The sequence below is a fragment of the Cetorhinus maximus genome, chromosome 1, assembly GCF_964194155.1.
Source record: "Cetorhinus maximus chromosome 1, sCetMax3.hap1.1, whole genome shotgun sequence".
NCBI classification, from domain to species: Eukaryota; Metazoa; Chordata; class Chondrichthyes; order Lamniformes; family Cetorhinidae; genus Cetorhinus; species Cetorhinus maximus.
In genome coordinates, this window is record NC_135879.1 from 203,288,568 (window position 1) to 203,302,294 (window position 13,727).

General features: G+C 44.3%; 1 protein-coding gene across 10 annotated transcripts in view; it reads right to left on the reverse strand.

Annotated features, from left to right (window-relative positions):
• Nucleotides 1-13,727, reverse strand: part of nedd4l (NEDD4 like E3 ubiquitin protein ligase) — a 426,083-nt gene that overhangs the window by 84,879 nt on the left and 327,477 nt on the right. For 7 of the 10 annotated variants that reach the window (XM_078551960.1, XM_078551971.1, XM_078551923.1 and 4 more), the window contains one exon: nt 8,362-8,430. The exons of the other annotated variants lie outside the window; for them this stretch is intronic. In XM_078551960.1, coding sequence (XP_078408086.1) covers nt 8,362-8,430 — 69 coding nt within the window. The remainder of the gene's footprint in view (nt 1-8,361; nt 8,431-13,727) is intronic. 10 annotated transcript variants of the gene reach the window in all.

Genomic DNA, 13,727 nt, shown 5'->3' on the forward strand with positions numbered 1-13,727 from the left:
TCTTTTTAAATCTGACCTCAAAAATATTTATATTATATAAATAAATGTAGGACATACCCGCTCATAAGAGTGGTTTATTAGTGTCTAGGTTATGTTTAATTATAGATTTATAAGATGGTGACAATGCAGAAGGAGGCCATTAGGCCTGTGGTACCCATTATAACTCTCTGCAGGAGTAACTCAGCAAGTCCCACTCACCGTCCTTTCCATGTAGCCCTGTTATTTTTTTTCTCTTCAGGTGCTTATCCAATTCCCTTTTAAAGTCTTGAATGTATCTGTCTCCGCTGCACTCTGACAGTGCATTCCAGATCCGAATCACACTCTGTAAAAAATGTTTTTCCTCATGTTGCCTTTGCTTCTTTAGCCATTCACTTTAAAAATTGTGTTCTCTGCTTCTCGGTCCTTCTGCCAATGGGAACAATTACTCCCTATCTACTTTGACCAGACCCTTCATGATTTCGAAGACCTCTGTCAAATCTCCTCTCAACTTACTCCTTCAGGGAGAACAACCCCGGCTTTGCAAATCTATCCACGTAGCTGAAGTTCCTCATTGCCTGAATCGTCCTCAAATTTTATCTGCACCCTCTCAAATGCCTTCACATCTGTCCTAAAGCATGGTGCCCAGAATTGGGTGCAATACTCCAGCTGAGGCTGGGCCAGTTTTCCATAAATGTTCACCATAGCTTGCTTGCTTTTGTACTCTATGCCTCTACTTATAAAGCCCAGGGGCAGAATTTTGAGTTCAGGGGGCGGGTGTGATTGGGAAAGGTGCCGCAGCCCACGATTGGGCCCCGACCGCGATTTCACGCTGGCGGGCCAATTAAGGCCCACCAAGCATGAACGGCAGCTCCCCAATGATCGCAAAGGGGCGGGCGTGGGAAGGGGCCTATCAGTTGCTGGGTCCAATGGTGACCTGGTGGCCAGTTTAAAACCGGCAGTCAGGCTCTGGAAGGCTGCCAGTGACGAAGACATCTTCGGTGTGGTCAACAGGAGATTATAAATTATGGATTCAATTGTGGCTGCAGACGCCAGATGGGAGAACAGGTTGGGTGGGCACTCAGCCTCCTGGTTATCTGATGAGTGCCTTGCAGTCCTCCTGGAGGAAGTGACTGCCAGGAGGGACACCCTTGTCCCCAGGGATGGAAGGAGGAGGCCACCGCATGTTACAGGAGCAGCTTGGGAGGAGGTGGCCACGTGGGCCAGCAGCCATGATGATGTGCGGCGCACCTGAGTCCAGTGCCACAGGAGGTTTAACACTCTGCTGCGCTCAGGAAGAGTGAGCACCGTGTTGGCATGGATCAGTGTGGTGAAGAGTTAAGGGCTGGCCATCCCACTCATGGAGCTCAGGGGTGTTAGAGTCTGAGTGCCAACTGTCAATGACACCAGAGCTGGCCAAGGGAGTGAGCCCTGGTTGCTTTGACTTGAGGCACGAGGGCCATGACTGGGATGTGCCCTGCAAGGTGCTCCTCAGGTGGGGTTGGCCAGGCTGCAATGGCGCTGCAGATGGAGAGTGGAATAATCAATGCTCCTCTGTCCTTTCAGGAGAAGACAGCCTATAATAACATTGAAAGTTTGCAGAGGCCCTGCAAACCTACTAATCCTAAGCAGATACGTGCAGGATGCCTTGGAGCTGGAATGCACCTCGGTCAACCGGCCGCAGAGAGGCTGGGGTGTCAGATGAAGGTAAGAGTGCAGTGCACAGAGGTGAGAATTTCGGATAGTGCAAACATTCTTATGTCATCTCATCATTGATGGGAGCCTCAAAACTGAATTTCCCATTGATCGTTGAAAGACAATGGCACCATGATGCAGACCTCCATGGTCTCACCAGGGTGCCTGGCATGCACAGTGACAGTGCGATGACTTAGGCCAATGACAAATCATTGTTCCCCCTTAGGTTTGCCACCACGCACCCAATTGCAGGACCCCGAAGGCCCACCCCTGGCAACAGAGGACCACCAAGCTCCAGATGCACCTGGGTCACACCTGCTCTCTGAACCAGGCACCAGTGCAGATACCAGCACCTTGGTGGGAGTTAGATCATCGGCTAGCATGTCGGTGCACAGTAGTGAGGGCACTTCACACTTGCTGAAGTGCAAGCGGAGGCAGAGAGTGCCCAGGGTGCTGACAGTCGGAGGACTGCTGAAAACCAGGACGATGCCGAGTCGAAGGTAGATGATGAACCTCTGGAGTTGTCCATTAGGCGGCAGATGCTGGATGTCCAGTGAGATGTGGAGGAGGATCTGGCAGAGATCCATGAGGGTATGCGTGCCATGGTCTCCGTTATGGAGGAGTCCATACGGAGCATCAACACAGCGTTGACCCTCATGGTTGAGTACACTGCCTCCTCCATGGAGAGAGTGGTGACTCTCATGGAAAGGCAGCTCCAGGAACAGAATGAGGGATTTCTGGGGTTGCGCTTGGATCTGCAAGTCCTCACACAGGAACTGACCTCAGGTGGTCAGTTCTGTATGGGAGATGGATGAAGCACCCAGTGTACCAGCTAGGTGCCCGTCGATCAATGGTGAGCAAGGAGGTCCAGAGTGACCTCACGTTGGCACACAAGCTGCCTGTCATCTCTGCGGGCTCCTCTCAAGGTCTTCTGGATGATGGCAGCAGTGGAACTGGCCACTCCCTCCCAGGCAGGGCCAGCACAGCTCTACTGGCCAGGGGGCAACCGCCAAGGTCATCAAGACCAAAGGACAGCAGTGTCAGCAGGCTGTCTCCAATGCCGGTGCTAGCGAGGGGGGAGCATGTAGCACTCACAAACGTAAGATTAAGGCACCATGAGTACAAGAGGGACTGGTCAGGGGTAATCTTCTGTTGTGCAATGTTTTGTTTATCTTGACTGGTCTGAGGTTGAAGACCAGAGAAGGTCCTGTTAATTTGTTTTGACTGTTAACGTGAGATAAATTTTCTTTTGTCGTAATGGGATGTTATGGTGAGGTTGTATAGAGACATTGGTGAGGCCAACTTTGGAGTATTGTGTGCAGTTCTGGTCGCCTAACCACAGGAAGGATATCAGTAAGATTGAGAGAGTGCAGAGAAGATTTACTAGGATGTTGCCGGGTCTTAAGGAGTTGAGTTACAGGGAAAGATTAAACAGGTTAGGACTTTATTCCTTGGAGCGTAGAAGAATGAGGGGAGATTTGAAAGAAGTTTACAAAATTGTGAGGGGTATAGACAGAGTAAATGCGAGTAGGCTCTTTCCACTTAGATTAGGAGAAATAAACACGAGAGGACATGGCTTTAGGGTGAAAGGGGAAAGGTTTAGGGGGAACATTAGGGGGAACTTCTTCACTCAGAGAGTGGTGAGAGTGTGGAATGAGCTACCATCTGACGTGGTAAATGCGGGCTCACTCTTAAGTTTTAAGAATAAATTAGATAGATACATGGATGGGAGAGGTCTGGAGGGTTATGGACTAGGTTATGGGACTAGCGGAATAATATTTCGGCACAGACTAGAAGGGCCGAATGGCCTGTTTTCTGTGCTGTAGTGTTCTATGGTTCTAATGGCCTGAGTATGCTTCACCTTTTTTATTTAATGTGGTGCAGGGTACGCCAGTATGTAATGCTGGATGTGGGTGGCTTGAAACTTTATTGCATAGGCACTGCGTGTGCTTTGGGGGTCAAAGGTAAATGTCATTGCAGACATCCAGGATGGAGGCGGCAGCCCTGGCATGAGGTGGTAGCACTTATTTGGCAGCCTAGCTGAAGGAGCGTTGGGTCAAGGGTCCCTAGTGTCCCTGCCTCGCTGACGTTGGGTCAAGGGTCCCTAGTGTCCCGGCCTCCCTGGCGTTGGGTCAAGGGTCTCTAGTGTCCCTGCCTCCCTGGAAGTTACAGAGGTCGACCTCCATGCCCTCAGTGTTCCCCTCACTGTGCTCCTCTTCTGACTCACTACTGGATTCATCATCTGTGGCCTGTGCAGCTGCATCAAGATCCTCTTCCTCCAGCGAGTCCCCCCTTGCTCATGCCAGATTGTGGACAGCGCAGTATGTGGCGACCATCAATTACACCCACTCTGTGGGGTATCGAGCGCTCTCCCTGAACGGTCCAGGCATCGTAAGCGAGTCTTCCGAAGATCTATGGTTCTCTCTATCACCGCCCTTGTGGGGGCATGGCTCCTGTTACACCGCTGCTCTGCCTCTGTTCTTGCATGGCGGAGGCACGTCATAAGTCACCTTTTCAAGGGATAGCCCTTGTCACCCAGCAGCCATTCATCCAGCCGGGCTGGAGCATTGAAGAGCCTCGGCATCTGGGAGTGCCTCAGGATGTACATGTCATGGGTGTTGTCAGGGTACCTTGCACAGACTTGTAAAATCTGCATCCTGTGATCACACACTATCTGCACGTTCATGGAGTGGAAGCCCCTCCTGTTGATGAAGGCATCCGGCTGACCCGCTGGCCACATGTGTGCAGTCGATTGCACCCTGGATGCGGTCACTGCAAAGCCTCTGGCTCGCTCAGCCTGGCTGGCCTTGTCCGTACGGAAATGAATGAAAGTCAATACCCGCCTGAACAGAGCTTGTGTCACCAGCTTGACGCAACTATGGACAGCTGATTAGGAGACTCCACACAGGTCCCCACTGACCTCTGGAAGGAGCCTGATGCATAGAAGTTGAGGACCACTGTGACCTTCAGAGCCACTGGCATGGGGTGTACACCCACACAGTCGGAGGTGATCTCAGGCCCAATCATCTGGCAGATGGAGGTCACTGTCCCCCTTGAGATTTGAAGCCTCCTTCGGCATTGCACCTCGGACATATTGAGGGAGCTGCATCGCCGCCTGTAAACCTTGGCAGCTGGATAGTGGCGCTTTCTGTGGCCCCTAATGCCTCGGACTGCCAGCTGGCCCTGCACCCCCTGTGCCTGCACCTCTCCTCCCACAGGTCGCTCCCCAGGAAGCTGCATTGGGAGACCTGGCCTCTTCTCCCTTCTGCCCCTCTCTTCCTCCTCAGAGGGGGTGCCACCAGCAGAGACCACAATCCCCATTACCAGGGTAACAGAAGGCTCTCTGACACCTGGAAGGGTCCATATGGTCTGAATTCACCAGGGTCTGTGGAGACACCAAGGAGCCCTGAAATGAACAAACAAAAATAAAAATAAAAGTACCTGGAAAAACTCAGCAGGTCTGGCAGCATCTGCGGAGAGGAACATAGTTAACGTTTCGAGTCTGTATGACTCTTCAACAGAACTTAGTAAAAATAGAAAAGAGAAGAAATATAAGCTGGTTTAAGGGCTGGGGGGGTGGGGGCGGTAGGACAGGTAGAGCTGGATAGAGGGCCAGTGATAGGTGGAGATAACCAAAAGAGCCTGCCTGGAAATGGTAACAATGAAGCCTTGAACAGAGCAAATTATCTACCAAACTCCTCACTACTCACATTGGCAATGCTGCTGACCCTTTTTATCTCGCCCGTGGATGAGGTTTTTGAAATTGTCGGTTGGCCGCCTGCCTGTTTTGTCCGTGCAACAAGCTCAAAATCGCTTGGGCATGGAAAATCAGCTTCAATTGCCTTTTTAATGGTCTGAATTGGCCTTTTAATTAATGGCGGGCATGGCTCCGGCACTCGCGCACGCCCGCTGACTGAAATATCGCGCGAGTGCATAATGTCGTCAGGACGCCTGCGTGGTGTTATCTTACGCTCGAGTGGGTTGGGTGCGAGCCTGCCTGTTCAGTGAAAAATTCTGGCCCAGGATCCAATACGTTGATTAAGCTCTTTCTCTACCTGCTCTGCTACTATCAACAATTTATGCAAATATAACCCCAGACCCATTTGCCCCTGCACCTCTTTCAGAATTGTATCCTTAATTACATATTGCCCCGCCTTGTTTTTCCTATCAAAACGTGCTGCTTGACACCTCCCATCCAAAAAGGTATCGTTCCACACCTTTCTACCAAAAGGCATCGCTTCACACTTCCATTTCTGTGATGTTGATCGTGGGATAAATATTAGTCAGGACATCAGAGTTAACCCCCCTGACCTTCTAAGAAATAGTGTCATGGGATCTTTTACGTCCATCCAAAAGGGCAGGTAGGATCTCATTTTAAAGTCTTGGCACCTCCAACAGTGCATCGTCCTTCAGTACTGCACTCTAGTGTCAGCCTTGATTTTTGTGCTCAAGTCCTGGAGCGGAAGTACAAACTGAATCACAGCTGACACCTAATAAATAAGTAAAGGCACTTAATAGAAAAACACTGAAAGGTGCAAATGTAGAATTTTCTGAAAGTGCAGCGGAAGGACAAGTAGATTGTTTTTATTCTTTCATGGGGTGTGGGCGTCGTCAGTAAGGCCAGCATTTATTGCCCAACCCTAATTGCAGTTGCGAAGGTGGTGGTGGTGAGCTGCCTTTTTGAACCGCTATGGTCCATGTGATGCAGGTGCACCCACAGTGCTGTTAGGAGGGGAGTGCCAGGATTTTGACCCAGTGGCAGTGAAGGAATGGCAATTTCTTTCCAAGTCAGGATGGTGAGTGACAGGCAGTGATCCCATGCATCTGCTGCCCTTGCCCTTCTTGGTGGTAGAGGTCACAGGTTTGGATGGTGTTTTCGAAGGAGCCATAACTCCATAAGTAATGACCAATAGAATCTTGAAATTTATAAATAAGGGCATAGAGTACCAGAGTGAAGAAGAAATACCAAATTTATGCAAAACACTAATTAGGCCACAATTTAGAGTACAGAGAGCAATTTAATGCATCACATTATTGAAAGGGCATTCAAGTCATAGACAGCATCAATGTTGTTTCATTGGAATGATTCTACTGATGAGAAACTTTTGTTATGAAAACAGACTTGAGATATTGACAGTATTTTCATTTGAGCAGTATAGAGATTTATAAAACTATGAAGACCTTCGATGGTGATGAGGAAAAGACTATCTGTTTTGACTGGGGAGTTAGTGACTCTGGATATCAATGTAAAATTATTTTGCGGAAATTGGAGGCGGGGGGGCAGCTAGGAAAAATTCTTCACCCAGAGGGTTGCTGGAGGATGGAATGCATTTCAACAAGAGTTGATTGAAGCAGAAATCATTGCTTCTTTTAGGGGAGAATTGGATAAAATGATGCAGAAAGATGATGCCACGAACAGGGTTGCTCTAGGAAACAGCCAGCACTGACATGGCTCTCAGTCTCCTATGATGAAAACGTTTGCAATTTGTGATCATTCTGGATAAATAAATTACCAGCTGAATCTCCTTCCTCATCTCTAATGATTGGAATCTCAACAAACATGGTTTGAAAAATAGGCCAGCAGCAAAGATACATGCTGCCAACCAAAGGGTTAAAAGTGAGTTCTGAGTACCGATCTCCAAGAACATATGTCCATCCTTCAATTTTGCTTCAAATTAATATAGCAACTTACAAATGGATTCCACTGAACTGGGGTTATTAATAATGGTCAGATACGGCAGCAAATGAAAAAAAATACTCGCCTGTAAATATCAAACTTCGAACATCCACTGAGAGTATCTGACTGTCCACAATTGGATTCTATATTGAAGTTAAGTGTAAAATGAAGGAGAGTGTATCTTTCTTTTAGACCACCATGCTTACATTGGTCAGCAATACTTGTAAAGGTAAATGGGTATAATAAAGGCAACATAGGCAGATATACAATCTAAACAGCCAGACTGTTAAAAGTGCTAACTCTTCAACAGTCACACTTCTGTTAGGTAGACCTGTAAAAATTCTCTTGTGCAAAACTGAGTAACTATTTTGAACAAATCATCATCTATACACACCAAAGGCCAAAGATTCCCAAACCTTTTTTTAAATTCTCGTTCTACCTGCCCCACTTAGCTTTTAAAACTCGGTAGAGTTCAAACAAACTCTGCTGGAATCACACCATAGTTGGCAAATGAGGTAGCATTGGTGCCTCTCATATAATTTACATCAGCATGTCCAGTTCACACCCTAAGAACTTTAATACGAATATCTCATGCCTTCAGACTATTAGAGCAGTTCCTTAAACTTAGCTATACAATATTATGATCAAATCCTTTTCAATGCCTATTTTAGCCAGTTTCTGTTCCAAGAATGCCTTCAGTATAGGTTTGACAACAACATGGCTGGTTTAGAGAGGCCAGTGAGTTACATAGTCTTAAGCTATTGATTCATTTTGGATGTTAAGAATTTTAATTCGGCTCACTTAGTGTTTTGACTCAGTAACCTTTAAAATCAATTATGCATATGACAGGCGAAAATAATAGAAGGGGAAAATAAAAAAATGAAAAGAATGATCATAATTTATTGCAACTAATTGATTTATAAAAATGGTCCAGTGAAATTCTTTAACCAAGTTATTATTTAACAAGTAAATGGAGTTTTAAAAATGCTATTTGATGATACTAAATAAATTACCGTCAGCTCATTTGGTTGTTCACTGCCAGTAACAGTTGAAGAACGAGGTCGTCGCGATTGGGTGGCCTGCTGATAAATCATAATATTTTTTATACTTTACCAAACATAACTCTGAAGCACAAGGATGAATTTAGGGATAAGAATTAAAAGATGATTTTGGACAGTTAAAAGTTAAAAATTATATGAAAAATAGAATTTTAAAAAAAGTCCTACAAAAGGAAAAAATTTGAATGCAACATCTGTACTTTAGGTTTTCAGCTCAGTGGCCCAATACATACATTGTAATTAAACTCATGGAAAACTAATTTTCCTACCTTCCTTTTTTAAGGAAAGCATACTCACTGACTGACACTGTGTGCCAACTGAGTGCCACACCACAATAAAACTTAAGCAAATGAAATTCAAGTGACATCACCTAGTCTAAAATAAGTAACGTAGAGCCCAAAGCCTCAATTTAGTCCATGCAGATGATAATCGCATTTTTCTTATTAGATGCAGATGAAAACAAAAGTAACATTGGCAAAGCTTTTCATGCAGTATCAACCACTATCTGCAGAATAATTCATGTCAGAGTTTCTGAAATAGTTAGAAGTGTTCCAAATTGTCAAATATATGACAAAAAAGAATCATCAGCAATTATGTCAATATAAAAATGTAGTAAGTTCTGCCATAATTATTAAAATCCCTCCTATCTCTGTGATAAGTTGTTTCAATTCAATTCCCTTTGCCTTAAAAAGTATAAACTAGTCTGTAAAATGTATGTAAATTCATGAGGATGAAGGCTATATAATGTTATCTTCATGCTAAGGGAACTATAGATTTTTAAGGTTGCAGTAGTATTTCTGCTAAACATCCAAAAATAATCAAAGGTTGAACAAAAAAATTCTGTTTTCTTTGTGAGTAAAATGGTCAGACAGCCGTATATTTCATTTTCATTCCTTTCTGTATATATTTTACAGTCCAATAAATTATGATAGGAAGCAGGTCTTTTAGGTAGTACGTTCAACCGCTAATAGGTCTGTTGCAGCTATCACAATTAATAATTTATCATTCTGCTGAAAAGCCACACTGGCTTCGATGGTTATAGAAAGCATCAGGAAATAGAACAGCTGTAACCAAGCAAATTACAGCCGTCAATTCCTGGACTTTCAAGAACTGTGCTCAAAGAATTCAGGCCTCTCTCAAGAGGTTAAGGTTGTTCAAGACTACTGAGGCACATTAGAGGGGAGGACAATGCAATACAGACAGGTGTATTACAGCAGTACACCTCTTGGTAACAGAGGAGAAGTGATGCTTATTATGCACACTGGTTGTGGAAAGCCCCGTCTTCCCAACTATGGATACCGAACAGATGACAGAAAAGGGAAAAACCAGGGACACAACAAAAGAAAAATGAAACAACAGAATGTGTTGTCAACAGTCAAGCAATTTAATGACTTCCTAAATTAAGTGCATTCAATTTTAAGGGCACTGTCTTCATTCATTAGCTGAGTTGCTACCCGGAACTTCTTACAACAACAGATATGACTTTTTCGTTTAGAATAAAAATACAATATTTGCCTGTAATAATAGCACCTTTAATGATCTCAGAAAATTCGAAAGTTAAGTACTTTTGAAGAAATACCAGGCTAGGTTCCACAAACAGCAATGATATAATGGCCAAGTAACTGTTGAAATGATGTTTGTTGGTTGAGGGATATGTATCATGGGAACTTGAATGTCCACCTGAAGAGGGCAAACAAGGCCTCAGTTTAACATCTCATCCAAATATGTAGGTTGAGAATATTTAAGATTTCCTCACATCAAAACAGAACGTGTATTTACAAATTCACACAGTCAGTGTGTAGTCTTCTGGTCATCTTTAAGAATAAAATATAGTTACCTAAAAGCCTGTAAATCTTTTATGGAAATGAAGAAACGAATGAGCGAAGAGAAGTGCCATCAAGTTGGATACTCTTGAGAGCCCGAAGATTGAAGGTGAGGCGAACAAGGCATGTGTCACTTAGAATTTTGTTTGTTTGAGTGAGTGGAGAGTTGATGTCCGCATTGCAAGCTGTTCAAGCTCCAGTTGAGAAGCTTGGAACTGGGCAGTGGGGCCATGCTACACATGGTGGGCTGATTCCACAAGGACGACTGTTAGGTGAGTAGTCGGCTGGCTCAAAGCCAGAGGTGAGAGAGAAAGAGATGGAGGGAACTGGAAGCCTGAATTATCAGGAAGAATGTGTTAAAGAAGGGAAGCTGGCTTTGCAAGAGTGATTACTGGCTTCCTCTCCTCCATTCCAAGTCCCCACTTTCTCTTCTATTTGACTTTGCTTTCTTCTTGTAATGAAAAATAGGTATGGTCTATGTATGATCACAGCTGAGGTCACTACTGGACAGCCCAGATCCCAGGGTGGAACCCAGCTTGATGGATCCTAACTTTTATCTTTTATTTAGAAATGTGGAGAGTGGCTACTGAACAGAATCACAGGAGTCAGCTGCTGAACTTTTAACAGAAGAATAAAACATTTATTAAACAGGAAACTGCTGTAATGATGTTTGTTGGTTGAGGGATATGTATCATGGGAACTTGAATATCCACCTGAAGAGGGCAAACAAGGCCTTTTCAGGTGGATATTCAAGTTCCCATGATACATATCCCTCAACCAACAAACATCATTACAATCCTTATTCGCCCACAACTATATCTTTACAGATATGTACAGGTTTGTAGGGATAACACAAGTTACAAAAGCTATTTTATACTCAAACATTCACAGTAAGGACACAGTCCATGTAAACCTATAGGTGACCTGTGGTCAGACACACCACACTCTGAAAACCAAGTGACATTGCCACCCCAAATTGATGCTGTGGATCTCTCATCAACTCCCCCCAACGTTTGCCACACTGTGAGCCAACCGGCCTCACTGAACTTCAACTTTCACACGAGGATTCCAATCTTCACTCCTGAAGAACTTGCCTTTGAATCGTCTCCCAAACAACGTTTTCCCTCAGACACCTTCCACAAGGGTCTACTTCCAGGGTTTTGAATTCTCCTTCTGATGTTCCTCTCCCTTGGATCCCCATTTGCATTCAAGCTTTCTTCCACACACTGTCTCTCATGTGCTCAGCTGTGCCAACAGAGCACCACTGCTTCACATGCCCATAGTAAAACGTTACAGATCTTCCGCCATCTCCTTGGATCTTCTGGCTTCTTGCAAGCCTATTTTGCTTCTATCCTGCTTCCTGTAGCTTTCTCCCTTTAAGCTGGGAGCCTTTCTCTGCTCCTCACTCTTAACATCACTTCACAGGACCTTTTCCAGGTTCCTGTCCTTGTCCTTTGACTTAACTGTCCTCTTGGGACCTTTCCTGTTCCACTCCCCTTGATTAGGGGACTTTCTTATTTAGTTTTTTTGGAACCTGCTCCTTGCAGTTCCCTATACTATGTCCTGCTTCTCTTGGCAGCTGACTTCAACTTTAGTTTGGGAATTGCTGTCTGTCCCCCTCCTATGCTGCTTCTGCTGACAGCTCCTTTCAACTTTAGGGCACACTGACCAAATGAACTCAAACTGCTTTTGGTTTCTCTGTCTATGTGCGTCTGTTGGGCGGGGGGGGGGGGGGGGGGGGGGGGCTCGCTCTGGGCCCCTGTTGCTATGCAACAGTTTGTTTCCTCCTTTGTTTGTTTAACTCCCTTCAAGAGTCATAAACTCTCATTAAAAAATGAAAACTCAGGTTTCACCCTTTTAACCCACAAAATATAGAAATACAAATTAAAATTAAACAAAGATATATCCTATTCCTAACACGCCCAAATACACATATAATCTACTTTAACTATCTCTATTTCCTAACATGTTCCCTCCGAAAGAACAAAAGCTTCACAACAGTGAAGGTTTTTCTTTACAATGGCCTTATATCTGCCTCACACAAACTTAACACCACAAACCTCTAACAATAGCTTATTATATAGTATACAAATCAATTTTCCATCTTGCTTCACAACTACATATTATATAGTACAGTTACATAAATATACATAAACATAGTCAATAAATGTAAGATTAGTACAATTTGTACATCAAAGCATTATCATAACTCAACCCTTGTGTTTCTTTTTCATCTTATTCCCAGTCTTTAACTCAGCAAAGAATGTTTCATTCATGTCTATAGACCGAAGGTGTTCCGCAAAGCAGTCACCCAGTCTGCGTTTGGTCTCTCCAATGTAGAGGAGATCGCATTGGGAGCAGCGAATGCATTCGCCCGCAAGCATGACCCGGACCTCCCTGTCGCTTGCCATTTCAACACACCACCCTGCTCTCATGCCCACATGTCCATCCTTGGCCTGCTGCAATGTTCCAGTGAAGCTCAACGCAAACTGGAGGAACAGCACCTCATCTTCTGATTAGGCACTTTGCAGCCTTCCGGGCTTAACATTGAGTTCAACAACTTCAGATCATGAACTCTCTCCTCCATCTCCACCCCCTTTCCGATCCCCCTTTTTCCAATAATTTATATATTTTATATATATATATATATATTTTTTTCTTTTCCCACCTATTTCTATTATTTTTAAATGTATTCATTGTTTTATATCCACCTTTTGGCCCATTTTGATTCCTTCCCCCTACCCCACCCCCATTAGGGCTATCTGTCACTTGCTCGTCCTGCTTTCTACCCTTAATGTCACCATTAGCACATTCCATAGCTAATATCACCACCGTCAACACCCCTTTGTCCTTTTGTCTTCGACATCTTTGGCAATCTCTTCTTTGCCTCCACCTATCACTGGCCCTCTATCCAGCTCTACCTGTCCCACCCCCTCAAACAGCTTATATTTCATCTCATTTCTATTTTTCCTTAGTTCTAATGAAGAGTCATATGGACTCGAAATATTAACTGTATTCCTCTCCGCAGATGCTGTCAGACCTGCTGAGCTTTTCCAGCTATTTTTGTTTTTGTTTCAGATTTCCAGCATCTGCAGTATTTTGCTTTTATCTCAATTCTTTGCTCAACTGGACCACAATTCGGCAAGAATTTTTTATTTACAGAAGCAACTTCAGAACTGTGATAGCCCACAACACACATCTCTCCTTTTCTTAGATTTTATTGAAGTTCGAGAGTCTCATTACTCTCTTCATGACAATTTTCTAACAGTTCATTAGTTTTAGCTTTTAATTTAGCATTCAAGCAAATACTCTCCGAGTTACCAACAACTCCTTTTCTTGTTCAAGGCATTTTCCACGATATTTCATAGACACTATTGACGCTTGAAATTCATTAAGTTTTAACTTAAGATTGATCTTTGTTAATTTTGCTTCTACAAGTTTATCATTTAAGCTTTTCAAGTCTGAATCAAGTGTTCTACATTCCATGATTGTTTCTCA